General features: G+C 35.5%; 1 protein-coding gene across 1 annotated transcript in view; it reads right to left on the bottom strand.

Annotated features, from left to right (window-relative positions):
• The window catches only part of LOC129264432 (DNA repair protein XRCC3-like), a 58,998-nt gene that overhangs the window by 33,632 nt on the left and 12,165 nt on the right, over positions 1 to 13,201 (bottom strand). Inside the window, exon 6 of the mRNA XM_054902312.2 lies at positions 5,659 to 5,871. Within this exon, the coding sequence (XP_054758287.2) occupies positions 5,659 to 5,871 (213 nt within the window). The remainder of the gene's footprint in view (positions 1 to 5,658; positions 5,872 to 13,201) is intronic.

The following is a 13,201-nucleotide window of genomic DNA, read 5'->3' as shown; positions in this document are numbered from 1 at the left end:
AACCCAAATAAAAAGTTGTTTTTATCGAAAAAGTGAAAAATCAGATTTAGTACATAGATGAAAGTTTTGACAAAATTGGACAAACTCTGAGAAAGTTATGAATTTTTAAAAGTTGTAAAAAAAGGTAATCGCTATACCATGGAGACTTCAAATTGGCTACACTGGTAATGTCATAGTGATGTAAGGCATGGCAAGGACTACTCTCCCATTTACTCAAATACATAAAATTTTTAAATTGTAATTTTTTCAAGTTTTATTTAAAAAAAATTTCTTCTTTCTCTTTAGGGATCTCGATTTTGAAAGAGTCATAAGTTTCTTATTGCTTATCTGATTTATTTTAAACTTTCTCCATAACTTTTTTATCCTCTCACACGTAACTGTAGTTGGATTTCCCCTTTAAACCTAACTGGGATTATTTATAAATTTCAATCTTAAAAAAAAAACCACGTTATTATTCCATTCTGATAGGTGTATTTTTTATAGTAGTCACAAAAAATGTAGGCCTAAAGATTTCTATTGTTCAATATTATGTTTTATATTGACACAAGGTCAAAGTTCATTGACCACATGACCTTTGACCTTGATTATATGACCTGAAAATCATACCAAATAATCAGTGACAGACACTTGATTAAGCCAGGCCCCCTGCCCAACCAAAAATTCCAAGCTGAATAAAGTAGTTTAAGCCTACATGGTTTATGATACTTTTAAAAATTTAACCTGGGATACTGTAAAAGATGGTCAGAAATGTGACAAAATAAAATATGTCACGATTAAAACACAAAGTGACAGTCTGTCATATTTTTGTATCACAGATTCGTCACACTGGCTCACTCTCACACATCGCACAGGTCACTCGTGTTGTGCCAGGTTAACTTGGCTGCCGGCATTGGAAATTAATCAGAGTTCTGACTACACTCTTTCTAGTTTTCACAATATTTAGCAGTTTATCAAGGTTTATAACTTGTGATTTACATTTGGGCCAATGTCAAGAACTCTCAATCTGACCAAAAAATATGACAGCCTCTCTCGATCTCTCAGTCACAGTCACAGTGCAGTCACACACACAGTCACAGATCTCTGCACACACGCTGTACACAACTCCATTCCACACAACGCCTGCGCCTGTCAATGGATAGACGGGCCATGTCGGGCTGAATTGCACTCAACACTACGTGTACTGCACCAGTGCGACCAAAAACTTCACCAACACCCATATTGCAAGGCCAGAATAAATTTACTTACCAGGGTTTCAACAACTGAACCAGCACTCCAAATTTCGCGTGTACAGCTATGAAAAAACGTAGCTTAAATCTACTTCAATCTTCTGGATGTACATTTCCCAGATTAGTCCTAAATCGGCACCAAAATGTCGAGTTCCTTCATGATCCACATCTGTTTGTGAAAAGATGGCCGAAAGCAGTTATAATTAGTTCGGATATGTTCGGCAGGCTTATAATTTCCGAAGCGAGAACCGAGCGGATTCGGAAGGGATTTCGTCGCTTGTTCGCTCATGTCAGTAATATCGACTGTAGATGGGGTTTATTCACAATTGGGAAATAAGCTTCATGATTAGATCTATATTCATTGATAATTGAAATTGGAGAAATGGAATTTTGACTAATCTCGCAGGGTTTGTTTTCATGTCTTATGTCAGCTAGAACCAGGGATCGAAGCATCTAAACACACATAAATTATTAAAAAAAATAAACAAAACCTTAGAGGATGATATCTAGTCTAGAACTAGGGAAAATAATGTAATAACTACTTATTTCAGGGCATTAAAATGAATGCTAAGTAATCAAAGCCTGTCTTTATTTAGGTTAAAGGGTCAATATTGTGAACTAATATACAAGCATAGTAGTCATTGAATGCATTTTTTATCAATAAGAATTTAAATATGGCATCTTTTTCACCTGTTAGTATTTGAATTTAAAGCCCTCTCTCTGTAATATTTATATTTAATGTTTAAACATTTAATTTACATATTCATTAATTGGATACTAGAAAGCTTCTTACGAAAATTATATCTTGAATTTTTCAGACCATTTCGTGCTTGCACATGATGTTTTATCCAAAAAGGACAAAAATATGCTTATATTCTATTTTGATCGGGCATCTGATGATTCTGATCGCATTAAAATCTAATTTGAAATTGGTAGATTTACTCAATAAAACACATTTTTAGTTTATATCATTCATACCGCAACCCTTTTGGTGTACATGCATCAATCTAACAAAGTAATGAAAATGAATATCTTCTCATGTTTTTGCTAAGTATGGGGCATGGTTTTTGTAGAAAAGAAGAGAGAACAAGATAGAATGGGAGAAGAGGTGGGGAGAAATATAAATGGAGAGAGGGGGCCGGGAAGGGAAAGCGAGAGGGGGGGGGGGGGTTGGGGGCTGTATAATTAACATTACTTTCCATAAAATTACAATAAGTGCATTGTCAAGGAAGTTATGTTGACCTATGAATGCCAATTATATTTGTTTAATTGTTACACCAGCCTCTGATTTGAAGTAACTGTTTTGTAGTAATGTTGATACAAACCCAAATTTCCTGATTGTTTGTGTGGAAATCACTGGCGTACAGATGGGAGGGGGGTGGGGCTCTTGTGGTCTTGCCCCCAGAAAATTTTCATGGCAAGGAAAAAAATGAGAAGAAACAAAAGGAAAGGGATAAAAGTGAAATATATCATTTTCTGAATATTATGTCAAAATATCACAAACTTGGATTTTTGTAGTAGAAATATTTACACTCAAATTTTTTTAATTTTACGCGATATGCTATATCAAGCCCCCTTAAAATATTTTGCAAATTTGCAATGAAATGCAAGACTTTCAAATTGATTTTTTGACCTGAAAATGACTTGCAATCTATTGCAAGTTTCTTGCCACACCCCATGAGTGTAGTGTAGACCAACAGTAATTATACCAAACTGATAGTAAAACCAAAGGGGTTTGTGGTATTGTAGTATCTGAGATCATGAGATGTACTATAGGCCCATTGCTTTTAGAACAAGTGAATATTAACCGGACATTTGATGTTTATTTTTAGTGACTGGTGTATTGAATTTTGCAACATTCATGAAGCGATTTCTTAAATAATAGAAAATTGGAATTGTATAATACTGACATTAAATGCATGATGCAAAAAGAAACAAGTGGTGTGAGGCCAATTCATGATGTTATTAGCTAAAACTACAAAAAACAACCCTGTTGCAACAACAAAAGACAAAAGGAGAAAATATCATAAAAATTAGATAAACTTTACTGAGTTGCATATCCTTTTAAACAACAGCATGAAATATATTTCTAGAACACTTAGACTGTAACAAGACTGAAACGCTTACATTGAACATATTTTTCTACATTAAAAAATACAAAATTTTCTGCACCTTTCCAAACAACAGGGTCCATTTCATTAAGCCTTGTTATTATAACAAATGCTTTATTTCTACGACATTTTCATGATCAGACAATCAAATCGAATGATTTCAGTAGCTCAAAACTATTATTTCAAAATTTGTTATTGTAACAAGTTTTATGAAATGGGCCCCTGGTCATCAGGGGAGCATTTCATGAAGAGTTTTGTCAGTGATTTTCACTTACTTATTTGCTCTCAGCTAATCAGATTTGAGGATTTCCAGTAGCTTATAACATCAGTCAGCAAAAAATAACTGACAAAATGTTCATGAAATGCTCCCAAAGTGTCAAATGTAGAAGACCGATGATGATGATGACGAAGAATTTGGATACCATTATGAAATTGAAAGTCATAACCAAGTGTTCAGGTTTAATTTTTTTATTCCAAAAGCCCTGTGATTATCATTAAAGGTTTGATATTAAAGCTTTGAGATACTCAAACCTTTAAAAGAGCAATTAACAATCCTAGTTTCTACTATTGCATAATTCACTTATTCAATTATTGATTTTTGAGATGATGAATGAATTCCCTGGAATTAAAATGTCTAATAAGAAGAGAGGACAGTTAGAATAACTTCATCAAAATGAATTAAAATGACAAAGTTATTAAATTTTAAAGGTTTCATGGGAAATCAATTTGCCTTAAACTGCACTAATGCAAGGTCAAACAACGACAACTAGTGCAAGTATTGCACATTTTACAACACATGCATTCTGTATAAGGAATCATGGGATCAATCCAAGTGCATACGCTATAGAATACGCCATGCTACAAAACTTGAGGAGTCCACAGTCTTCACTTTAAACATCTTTTTAAATTTTACTCAGTATGTTTTGAAGTTATACTTGTGCATTAGAAACAATCCACAAATCAATCTTCACACTGCAATATGTTCTTAAACTTATTTTGTCCTGGCAGTACTACCTATCATGACATTGCCCCCAAATAAAGCAAATTCTTTGGCACATATCATCACACACCATGTCATAGTTCACCAAATATTAAAAAAAAAGTTTCCTTTATCTACACTTATACATCACTTTGGACTAGAAACCAGTATGAAGTTCTTGGAAGAAAGAAGACGCATAATCATACAACATGGCTTATGTCATGACACAGGTTGCACGATTCTGCCTTTGTTCAAGCCTTTCAATATCAAATAAATAATATCCATAAGAGTATGCATATTATTACGCTTCTTACACCGTTAAGTTACATGCTGACATAAGTGTAGAGATAAGTTCAGTTCAACACCTAGAATTATGATTCAGCAGGTTCAATAAAGGCACCACAAATGAACATGATCAAGTAAATAATGCTAGGACAATAATCAATAGAGATTCTGTTTTGTGTGTGAGTTTTCTTTTTGTTCATTTAGGAATAACTTATCCCTATAGCATCATCTAAGAAAATCATTTTACATATCAATGGATCACCGATTTCCCCAGTGGTTTGGTCACAACCCTTTTTGAAACTCAGTGTGTGTGATCTGCATTGAATTTTGCAGAAAATCCTATGTTCAACATAAAATTTCTCAAATCCCAAATGGTCCATGTTATGAAGAGACCCAGGACCAAGGTGTGCAGCTGGATGTGACCAAGACAGCATAAGGTGTGGGAATCACAGAAATATGGTCAGAGTCAACTGCAGGCTGCAATTCCCCTGCGTGCAAAGACATGAAGGGAACAACCTTCCTGGTATCACATCGCAATTCGCTCAACATTTTTGAAAGACTGCTATTGCTATACAAAAAAAAGTATTTTATGTAGCAGATTTCTATATAGGTCTGTATAGAAATTAGTTGAGAGCTTTTCTCTTATGACCTAAAATACTAATCAAATGAAGCAGAATTATTCCCTGACACGTATAACGTGTGGTGACCATTACTTAAGATTGTCTGTTCATCGGATTTAAGAAGATCCTTTTCCTTCTCAATAGTTCACTTGTAAACCTTTCCTAAAGACTGTCCCTTCATCAGATTTATGAAGAAAATTTTCATCTCCAACAGCTCAATGTCAGCCTTTCCCAATGACTGTTTATGCAACAGATTTCCAAAGATAATCGTCCTCCTCATGAATCACTGAAATCCTTTCCCTCAAACTGTCTGTTCATCAGATCTAATAAGACATCTCTGATCTTCACTGTAATCCTTTCACCCCATCAGCATCCACAATGTAATAACAGACATTTTTGGGTAAATGAGGTGCAAATAAAATCTCAATTTGTCTAACTGGCATCTCCGCTTTGAGTTCACTTTCGTGGCTACATTCCCCATTCACAGAAGTTCTATTAGTTCTCGTGTCTGTCGCATCTGACGGGGGCAACCTGTAGGGTGTGCGACTGAGCATAAGACGGACCTTGACGATGTTGGACCAGGTGAGACCCAGGGCAGGCATCATGTCCGACTCGGTGGGATCAAGTGACGCTTTCATATTTGCCGTTACCTGGATGAATATAGTGATAAAATGAAAAAAAAGGAGGATGGTTTATTGAAACAACAGAAAAAACATTCTGGGAGTAATTGAAATGATGATGCTAATCAGAGTAAATAGCTTTCTGACATAAAAAATGTAAGTCAAAGGACAAGTCCACCCCAACAAAAAAGTTGATTTGAATAAAAAGAGAAAAATCCAACAAGCATAACACTGAAAATTTCATCAAAATCGGATGTAAAATAAGAAAGTTATGACATTTTAAAGTTTTACTGAATTTCACAAAACAGTTTATGCACATCCTGGTCGGTATGCAAATGAGGAGACTGATGACATCGTCCACTCACTATTTATTTTTGTATTTTATTATATAACATATGAAATATTCTAATTTTCTCCACTTTGTCAAGTGAAACAACAATTAATTCCTCCATGAACATATGGAATTACATGTAGCATTGTTTAATACTATATGGTTCAGTCAAGTTGGTCCTTATTGTCAAATCTGTTAAAAATGAAATATTGTATATTTCAAACAATAGAGGACAAAAGAAATAGTGAGTGAGGCAGGGTGCGACATAAGCGCTTGCCCGATTGCCCGGGGCAAGTAAAAGTTAGAGTCGGGCAAGTGTTTTGAAGCAAAGACAAAAACTGCTTGCCCGAATCGGGCAAGCAAAATTCTCCTATGGAAATGATATTTTAGAAAGATTCCCCATATTTCACCATCAAAATATAGAAAAGAAAAAGAGACAAAAAAAAAGCAATATTATTAATTTCTTCTTTCAAAAAAGTTTATAATTCGAATTGCAAAATTTGCGCCGTTTTCTGCAATAAACACACAGCTCAGAGACGTACACACACACACAGAATCAATGGCAGTCTAGCATACAGTACCTAGCTAGCTAGCGCCTAGTCCACGCAGCCGATGCATGTAGTTAAGTTTCTACAGTGTACGGTACTGCACGAACGAAGTTTTCTCACCAATGAAAATTCTTATAATGTTCATATTTCCTAAAAATTGGGGTAGCTCTGTCATTTGTAAGCAGTAAAAGGAGAAATTTTCTCTTCTGTTATGCTTCAAAAAGATCGGGTTTCGAATGATCGTCTGTATCGCACACACTGAAATACATTGTTTGACAGTCCCACATATGCATTTGTGTGTATGTTGATAAACGTGGTTTCTTTCGTAACTATTTTTTTTAACCAAGGAAATTGATAAATTTTCTTCTTTATTTATGACTGGATAGGGCTGGATAGTTTGAGCTTTCTTCCTCTCTATTTTCTTTCTTTCTGCCTATCTTTCCTTCATTTGAATCTCTCTTTGTTTCTTTAAATTTCCTTCCTTCTTTTGTTCATTTTTCTGTTACTATAGCTGTCTTTCTTTTTGTCATTCTTTTCTTTCTATCTTTTTTTTTCTTTCTTCCTTCATTCCTTCCTTTCTTTTTGTCTTTCATTCTTTCTTTCTCCTTCCTTTCTTTCTGTCTTTCGTTCTTTTGATCTGTCTTTTTCCATCCATCCTTTCTTTTCTTCCTGTCTTTTTTTCTTCCTTACTTTCTTCATCCCTTCCTTCATTTCTTTCTGTCTTTCGTTGTATCTTTCTTTTCTTTTGTTTCCTTCCTTCCATCTATCCTTATACCTTTTCTTTCTTCCTATCTTCCTTCTTTCTTTTCTCTCATTTTCTTTCTTTCTCTTTTCCTTCCTTCCATCAATCCTTTACCTTTTCTTGTTCTCTTTTCTTTCTTCCTGTCTTTCTTTTTACCTTTTTTCTTTCTTTTTCTTTTTTTATTCGTTCCTTTCTTTCCTTCCTTTCTCTTCCCCTCAGTTTTTTTTCTATTTTTTTTTCTTTCCTTCCTTCTTTCTTTCTTTCCTTCTTTTTTTCTGATTTTTTTTTTTTTTTCATCCATCCTTCCTTTTCTTCCTTATTTTTTCTTTCTGCCTTCCTTCTTCTCTTTCCTTCATTTCTTTCTGTCTTTCGTTGTATCTTTCTTTTCTTTTTTTTCCTTCCTTCCATCTATCCTTATACCTTTTCTTTCTTCCTTCTTTCCTTTCTCTCGTTTTCTTTCTTTCCCTTTTCCTTCCTTTCTGTTTACCCTTTTTCTTTCTTGTTTTCCTTTTATTCATTCCTTTCTTTCTCTTCCTCTCATTTTTTTTCTATTTTTTTTCTTTCCATCCTCCTTTCCCTTCTTTCTTTCCATCTTTCTCTTCCCCGCAGCCATTCTCTCTCTCTCTCTTTATTTATTTTTTTATATTTTTGTTTCTTTCTTCCTTCCTTTATTTCTTCGTCCTATCTGTCTTTCTTCTTACTTTTTTTTCTGTCATTCTCTCCCCCCCCCCTCTTCATTTTTTCCCCTCTGGTTATTTTCAGTGATTTCCCCTTTTTTATTGTGTGTCCTAGTCCCATCCAAAATATATGGAAAATATATGAGATTAGGAAATTAATTAAAGAGCATATTTACCATTTATTTTGTCATGATGTTCAAGATAGAAATCATCAAAAAAAAAAAAGAAATAGAACTACAAGGTACATCAGTAGTCATGTTGAAAAATGTATTTTTAAAGCCATCAATGGTATGGTATGTAAAACTATAAGGCTATAACTTGTTTTGAAGCAATAAAACTTTGTTTTGAAGGATTTTTTCGGGCAAGTGAAATCTATATTCGGGCAAGTATTTTCCAACTATTTGAAAATTTACTTGCCCGACTGGGCAAGTGCTTCAAAAAAGTTATGTAGCACCCTGAGTGAGGGACATCATCTACCGTCTCATTTGCATGTCACTGAGATGTGCATATCATTGTTTTGTGAAAAATAAGCGAAACTTTAAAATGTTTCAACTTTCTTATTTTACATTCGATTTCGATGAAATTATTAGCGTTATGTTAGATTTTTCTCTATTTATTCAAATCAACTTTTTTCTGAGGTGGACTTGGCCTTTAAAGCAGAATAAGCGGAACAGTAGAGTTAAAGTATATTTCTTTCAAAGTCTCATTCTTATTTTACCAAATTCTATGTTTATTGTAAGAAAATGCCTAGAAATGATGATTGAAACAAAAATTACATTCTTTTTAAAGCAATTACTTAAAGGTAAATTGTGACATTGGTTTATTTCAAAACCTTCTTTTAGATTTCACTCTTCGCTTTTCAAAATACTCATAAACAAGTTCTGAGTCCATAAAATGTATTGCATTGGCCAAAAGAACTGTTTTTATTCTCAAAAAAATATATAAAGAAGATAAATTTTGCCAAGTGAGCTTTCTTTTGATGCAGATTTTGAAATTGATATAAAAAATGAAGAGCGCCACCTTGAGACCAAATGACATCAATACCTGCTCATGAATATTCATATCCATCGCCTCTGCGCTTGTCTCACGTGCCGATCTGTATACCGGCTATACAGTACAGTATCGGATTGAACGGCGGAGTCTGTTTGCGACTTTTTCATTCATATCCTGTAGGAGCGTGTGCATTCGCGCAGTCCCTCGATAAATTAAATAACTTGGAAACAACCAAGGAACTTTTTTAAATGACCATCATAATAATTGTGATGTTATGCACGTTGTTTTTCAAATCGCGGAGAATAGGTCCTACGTACATCTTGATATCTGGGCAGAGTACCAGGTACCGAGAGACGGCTTCCTTCCCTTTCCTTGCTTTTCATCTTTGCTTCGTTTCTCTAGCTGTATTATTTTTTCTTTACTTGTCCAGGGTATGAAGGGAGGGAGAATTAGGGTTGCTTGTGAAAGGGCTATTCTTATTTTTTTCCCCGTTTTTTATTTCTATTTTATAATTATATTTACATACGCACTTTTGTTTCGATTCCGATTCACTGGATTGTTATCAATTTCTTCAGGTTCTGTATTTTGATTTGTTCATTATTATAACGTGTTGTAACATTTTTTTTAAAGGAAAAGGAAATCATTTTGTATTGAACTAGCTTTGCCGCCATTCTTCATTATTTTGCTTTGTGCGTTATATAGGCCTATAAGATGCTCTTTCTCTTCCAGTGATTATTTGTCAATATACTGCCTCAATGTATTTATCACAAAAAAATGACAAATACCGCGTGGCCTATGCCTTTTTTTTTAAACAATATATTCTGGGGCGGATCCAGCTTTCACTAATAACGGGGCCGGGGTGAACAATATTTTCATCCACATTTTTCCCGATCGATCGGCAGCTCAAAGTTAGTTTTTGTTGGAATCTATAGTCGTAACAGTACTAAACCCTATAAAAAATGCGAGCGTGAGGTATTATTTTCGGACTGTGTATTGTGTCCTGAAAATTGATCTGAGCAATATGATCATTAAACAAGATGCACACTGACGGATAAGGTGCTCAAAAATTTGAATAAGTAAAGGCCTATTTAGTTCCCTTGTTCGTTTTACTATAAGCCCTTCAACAATGTTTCCGTGTTTTGTATTACATTGATCAGTTAATATTTCTTTATGTCTCATACTATTTCGATATGAATTATACCTTGTCATTGTACTTGTTACTATGATTTTATATACTAATAACTCTGAACTTGTGAACCTGTTTAACCATGACTGAATGAATAAATCAATAAATGAATTGGTATAGATGAATAGATGTTCCATCGAACAGGCAATGCGAACACAAAGCGCGGGCTAAATTGTTTTTATACATGTGTAGTGACATGATTGGCTCCCACCCCTCCCCAAGTCTGAATTCCCCTCACCTTTTTTTATTCATTCTTCCTCTTATATTTTGCCCCCCCCCTCTGCTTTCGTTCATATTACTTTGCGCCGCCAATATCGGGGGGGGGGGGGGGGGGCGTAACGTCGGCCTCCTGGATCCGCCTATGATACCGGTGCGTAGGTCTGTATGTTATAACCATGTAACATCGATCCCCCTCCAAGTGTCTCTTTGCATTTTTCTTTTCAACTTGTTATGGTAGTATACTGAACAAGAACAAGTATGACGTCTCCTAGGTGCCTCTCCCTCCACCCACTCCTCCTCGGTCCGCTGCATGTGCTCGGATAATAAAATCATGGTGATATATATATAATAAAATTGCAAATTTTATTGCAAAAACTGCATTACTCGTGAATTTGTGTTTCGCATTTCTGATGTCTTATTAAATATATATATATATATTCGAGGACGTACAGCTAGGCGGAACTATTTGGGGGAAGGGGTCTTCCATCTCTGTGTGATTCCGAAGTTCCGATGATGGTTCAGAGAATGTACTTCATGCAAAATCACGTTTTGGCATGACCTCTCAGCGCTGGGCATATCGACGGACAAAAAAATGCAAAAATGTGATGGATCGAAATGGTAAAAAATATATATTTTAAAGAAAACCATCGTTATAAAATGCAGTCATACCAACATATTTTTGTTAATACCAGTTTGAACTTAGATAAAAATTATAACCCGAGGCTATATTAGCAGCAGGGGCGGCGGAACCGGGGGGGCGGCAGGGGCACTTAACCCCCTACATAAAAAAATCCCAGTAGGAAAAAATGCCTTTTTTAAATGGAGAGTGCACTTATTTCAAAATGATGTACATGAATGTCCCTTTTCAAAATAAAATACCCTTTTTGAAGTCAAACGATACATTTTAGGTTGGAAATCACAAAAAAATTTGGCTCGCGCTTCGCGCCCACATCATTTATTTTTTAGGAAGGCACTCACTTTGTTTTGGTTACAACTTGTGCTTATAATGTTCAATTTTCAGGTTTAAATGTCACAAATCTTCAGCTCGCGCTTTCCGCTCGCATCAAAGGTACACATTATGTTCTTGGTTTCAAACTGCTTAGAATATCCAGTTTTCAGGTTGAAATATTACAAATTTTCGGCTCGCCGCGCTTCGCATCAATTATTATTTATTAAGACACACAATTAAGTTCTTGGGTTAAAAAAGTGCTTAGAATGTCCAGTTTTCTGGTTGGAATATCGCGCTCGCGTCCATTCTTCAATTAGATGCACATCTTTTTCATAACAAAATTGCTCGGAATGTTTGATTTTCATGTCTTATTAGTCATGTTAGTACAAGCAATGTCTAGAATTTATAGCTCGCGATTTGCGCTCTTAACACCTCGCAAGAATGCTCTTTTAACAATAATTTGCGCGATTTGACCAAAAAGCGGCGAGTTTCACAACTTCAGATTTGAAAATGTTCAAACTGCTTGCTTGCTACGCTCGCTCCCGGAAAAATAAAGCCTAAATAGATATTTTATCAATCAGAAAAGACTTTAAAAAGGTTTTGCTCAATTTAATTACTACAAAACGCACAACTACTTAACACAGATGATAATCTCATGGTGAAAATATAAGTTTGCATAAAAAATGCAATTTTTTTGCATATAAGTGCCTTTTTTCGCTTTGTCCCCCCCCCCCAAAAAAAAAAAAAAAAAAAAAAAATTGAAAATACGTTCCGTCGCCTATGATTCCGTCACCTATGGCACTCGCTGGTATTTGAATATATCATCATTTACACCCTCTCAAAGAAAGCAGACTTACTTTTGCCCTTTATTTTGCCCACAATGGAACTTACAGGAAAGCATATCAAACAGGATGCAAATGGAGGTCTATTCAGCCGGACGTTATTATACGCTTTGGAGTTTGGATTCTTGTTTGCCTAGAAAACGTAAAGTATTTCAAGAGTTTTTATATTTTCATTACATCTTTGTCCTTATTTCTCTATATCCGTAGCTCTACCATGCGCGTATTCGGGGGCGCCAAAATAGGGAGAAAAGGGAAGGAAAGAAAAGGGGTTGACGAATTGCTGTTTGACATGGGAGGGGGGGGTGGATGCGCCGAATTGATGTTCAACCTAGAGTATGTATATAGCGGGTGCCGAATTTATGTTTTGCTTAGGGGCGCCGAATTGATGTTCGACCTAGGATGTGCCAAATTGATCTTCATCCTAGGGGGGGGGGGGCGAATTAATGTTTTACCTCGGGGCGCCGTATAGATGTTCAACATAGGGGCACCGAAGGGCACCGAAATGATGTTTAACCTTGGGGATGGGGCGCCGAATAATTTTTTTCTATATACGGTTGTCGAGTTGCTGTTTGACATATAGGGGCGCCGAATTGATGTTCAACCTAGGGGGTGCCGAATGGATATTCACCACACGCCAATTTGATATTTGTCTCGGTGCATCAAATTCAGGTTCAATTTACCTAGGGAGGGGAGGGGGTGCCAAACTCATGTTTGCTCCCATCAATTACCAATCCTGTTCATGATTACCAAAAGTGCTTAGAATGTCCACATTTTAGGTCAAAATATCAATCACTTTTTAAGCTCGCGCTTCGCACTCGCACAAATTTACGAGGTCAGAATATCAAAAAATTTGAACTCGCGCTTAGCGCTCGC

This window comes from Lytechinus pictus, chromosome 7, assembly GCF_037042905.1.
Source record: "Lytechinus pictus isolate F3 Inbred chromosome 7, Lp3.0, whole genome shotgun sequence".
Classification (NCBI taxonomy): Eukaryota; Metazoa; Echinodermata; class Echinoidea; order Temnopleuroida; family Toxopneustidae; genus Lytechinus; species Lytechinus pictus.
Note: the sequence above shows the minus strand (reverse complement) of the source record. Positions and strands in the feature narration are given on the sequence as shown.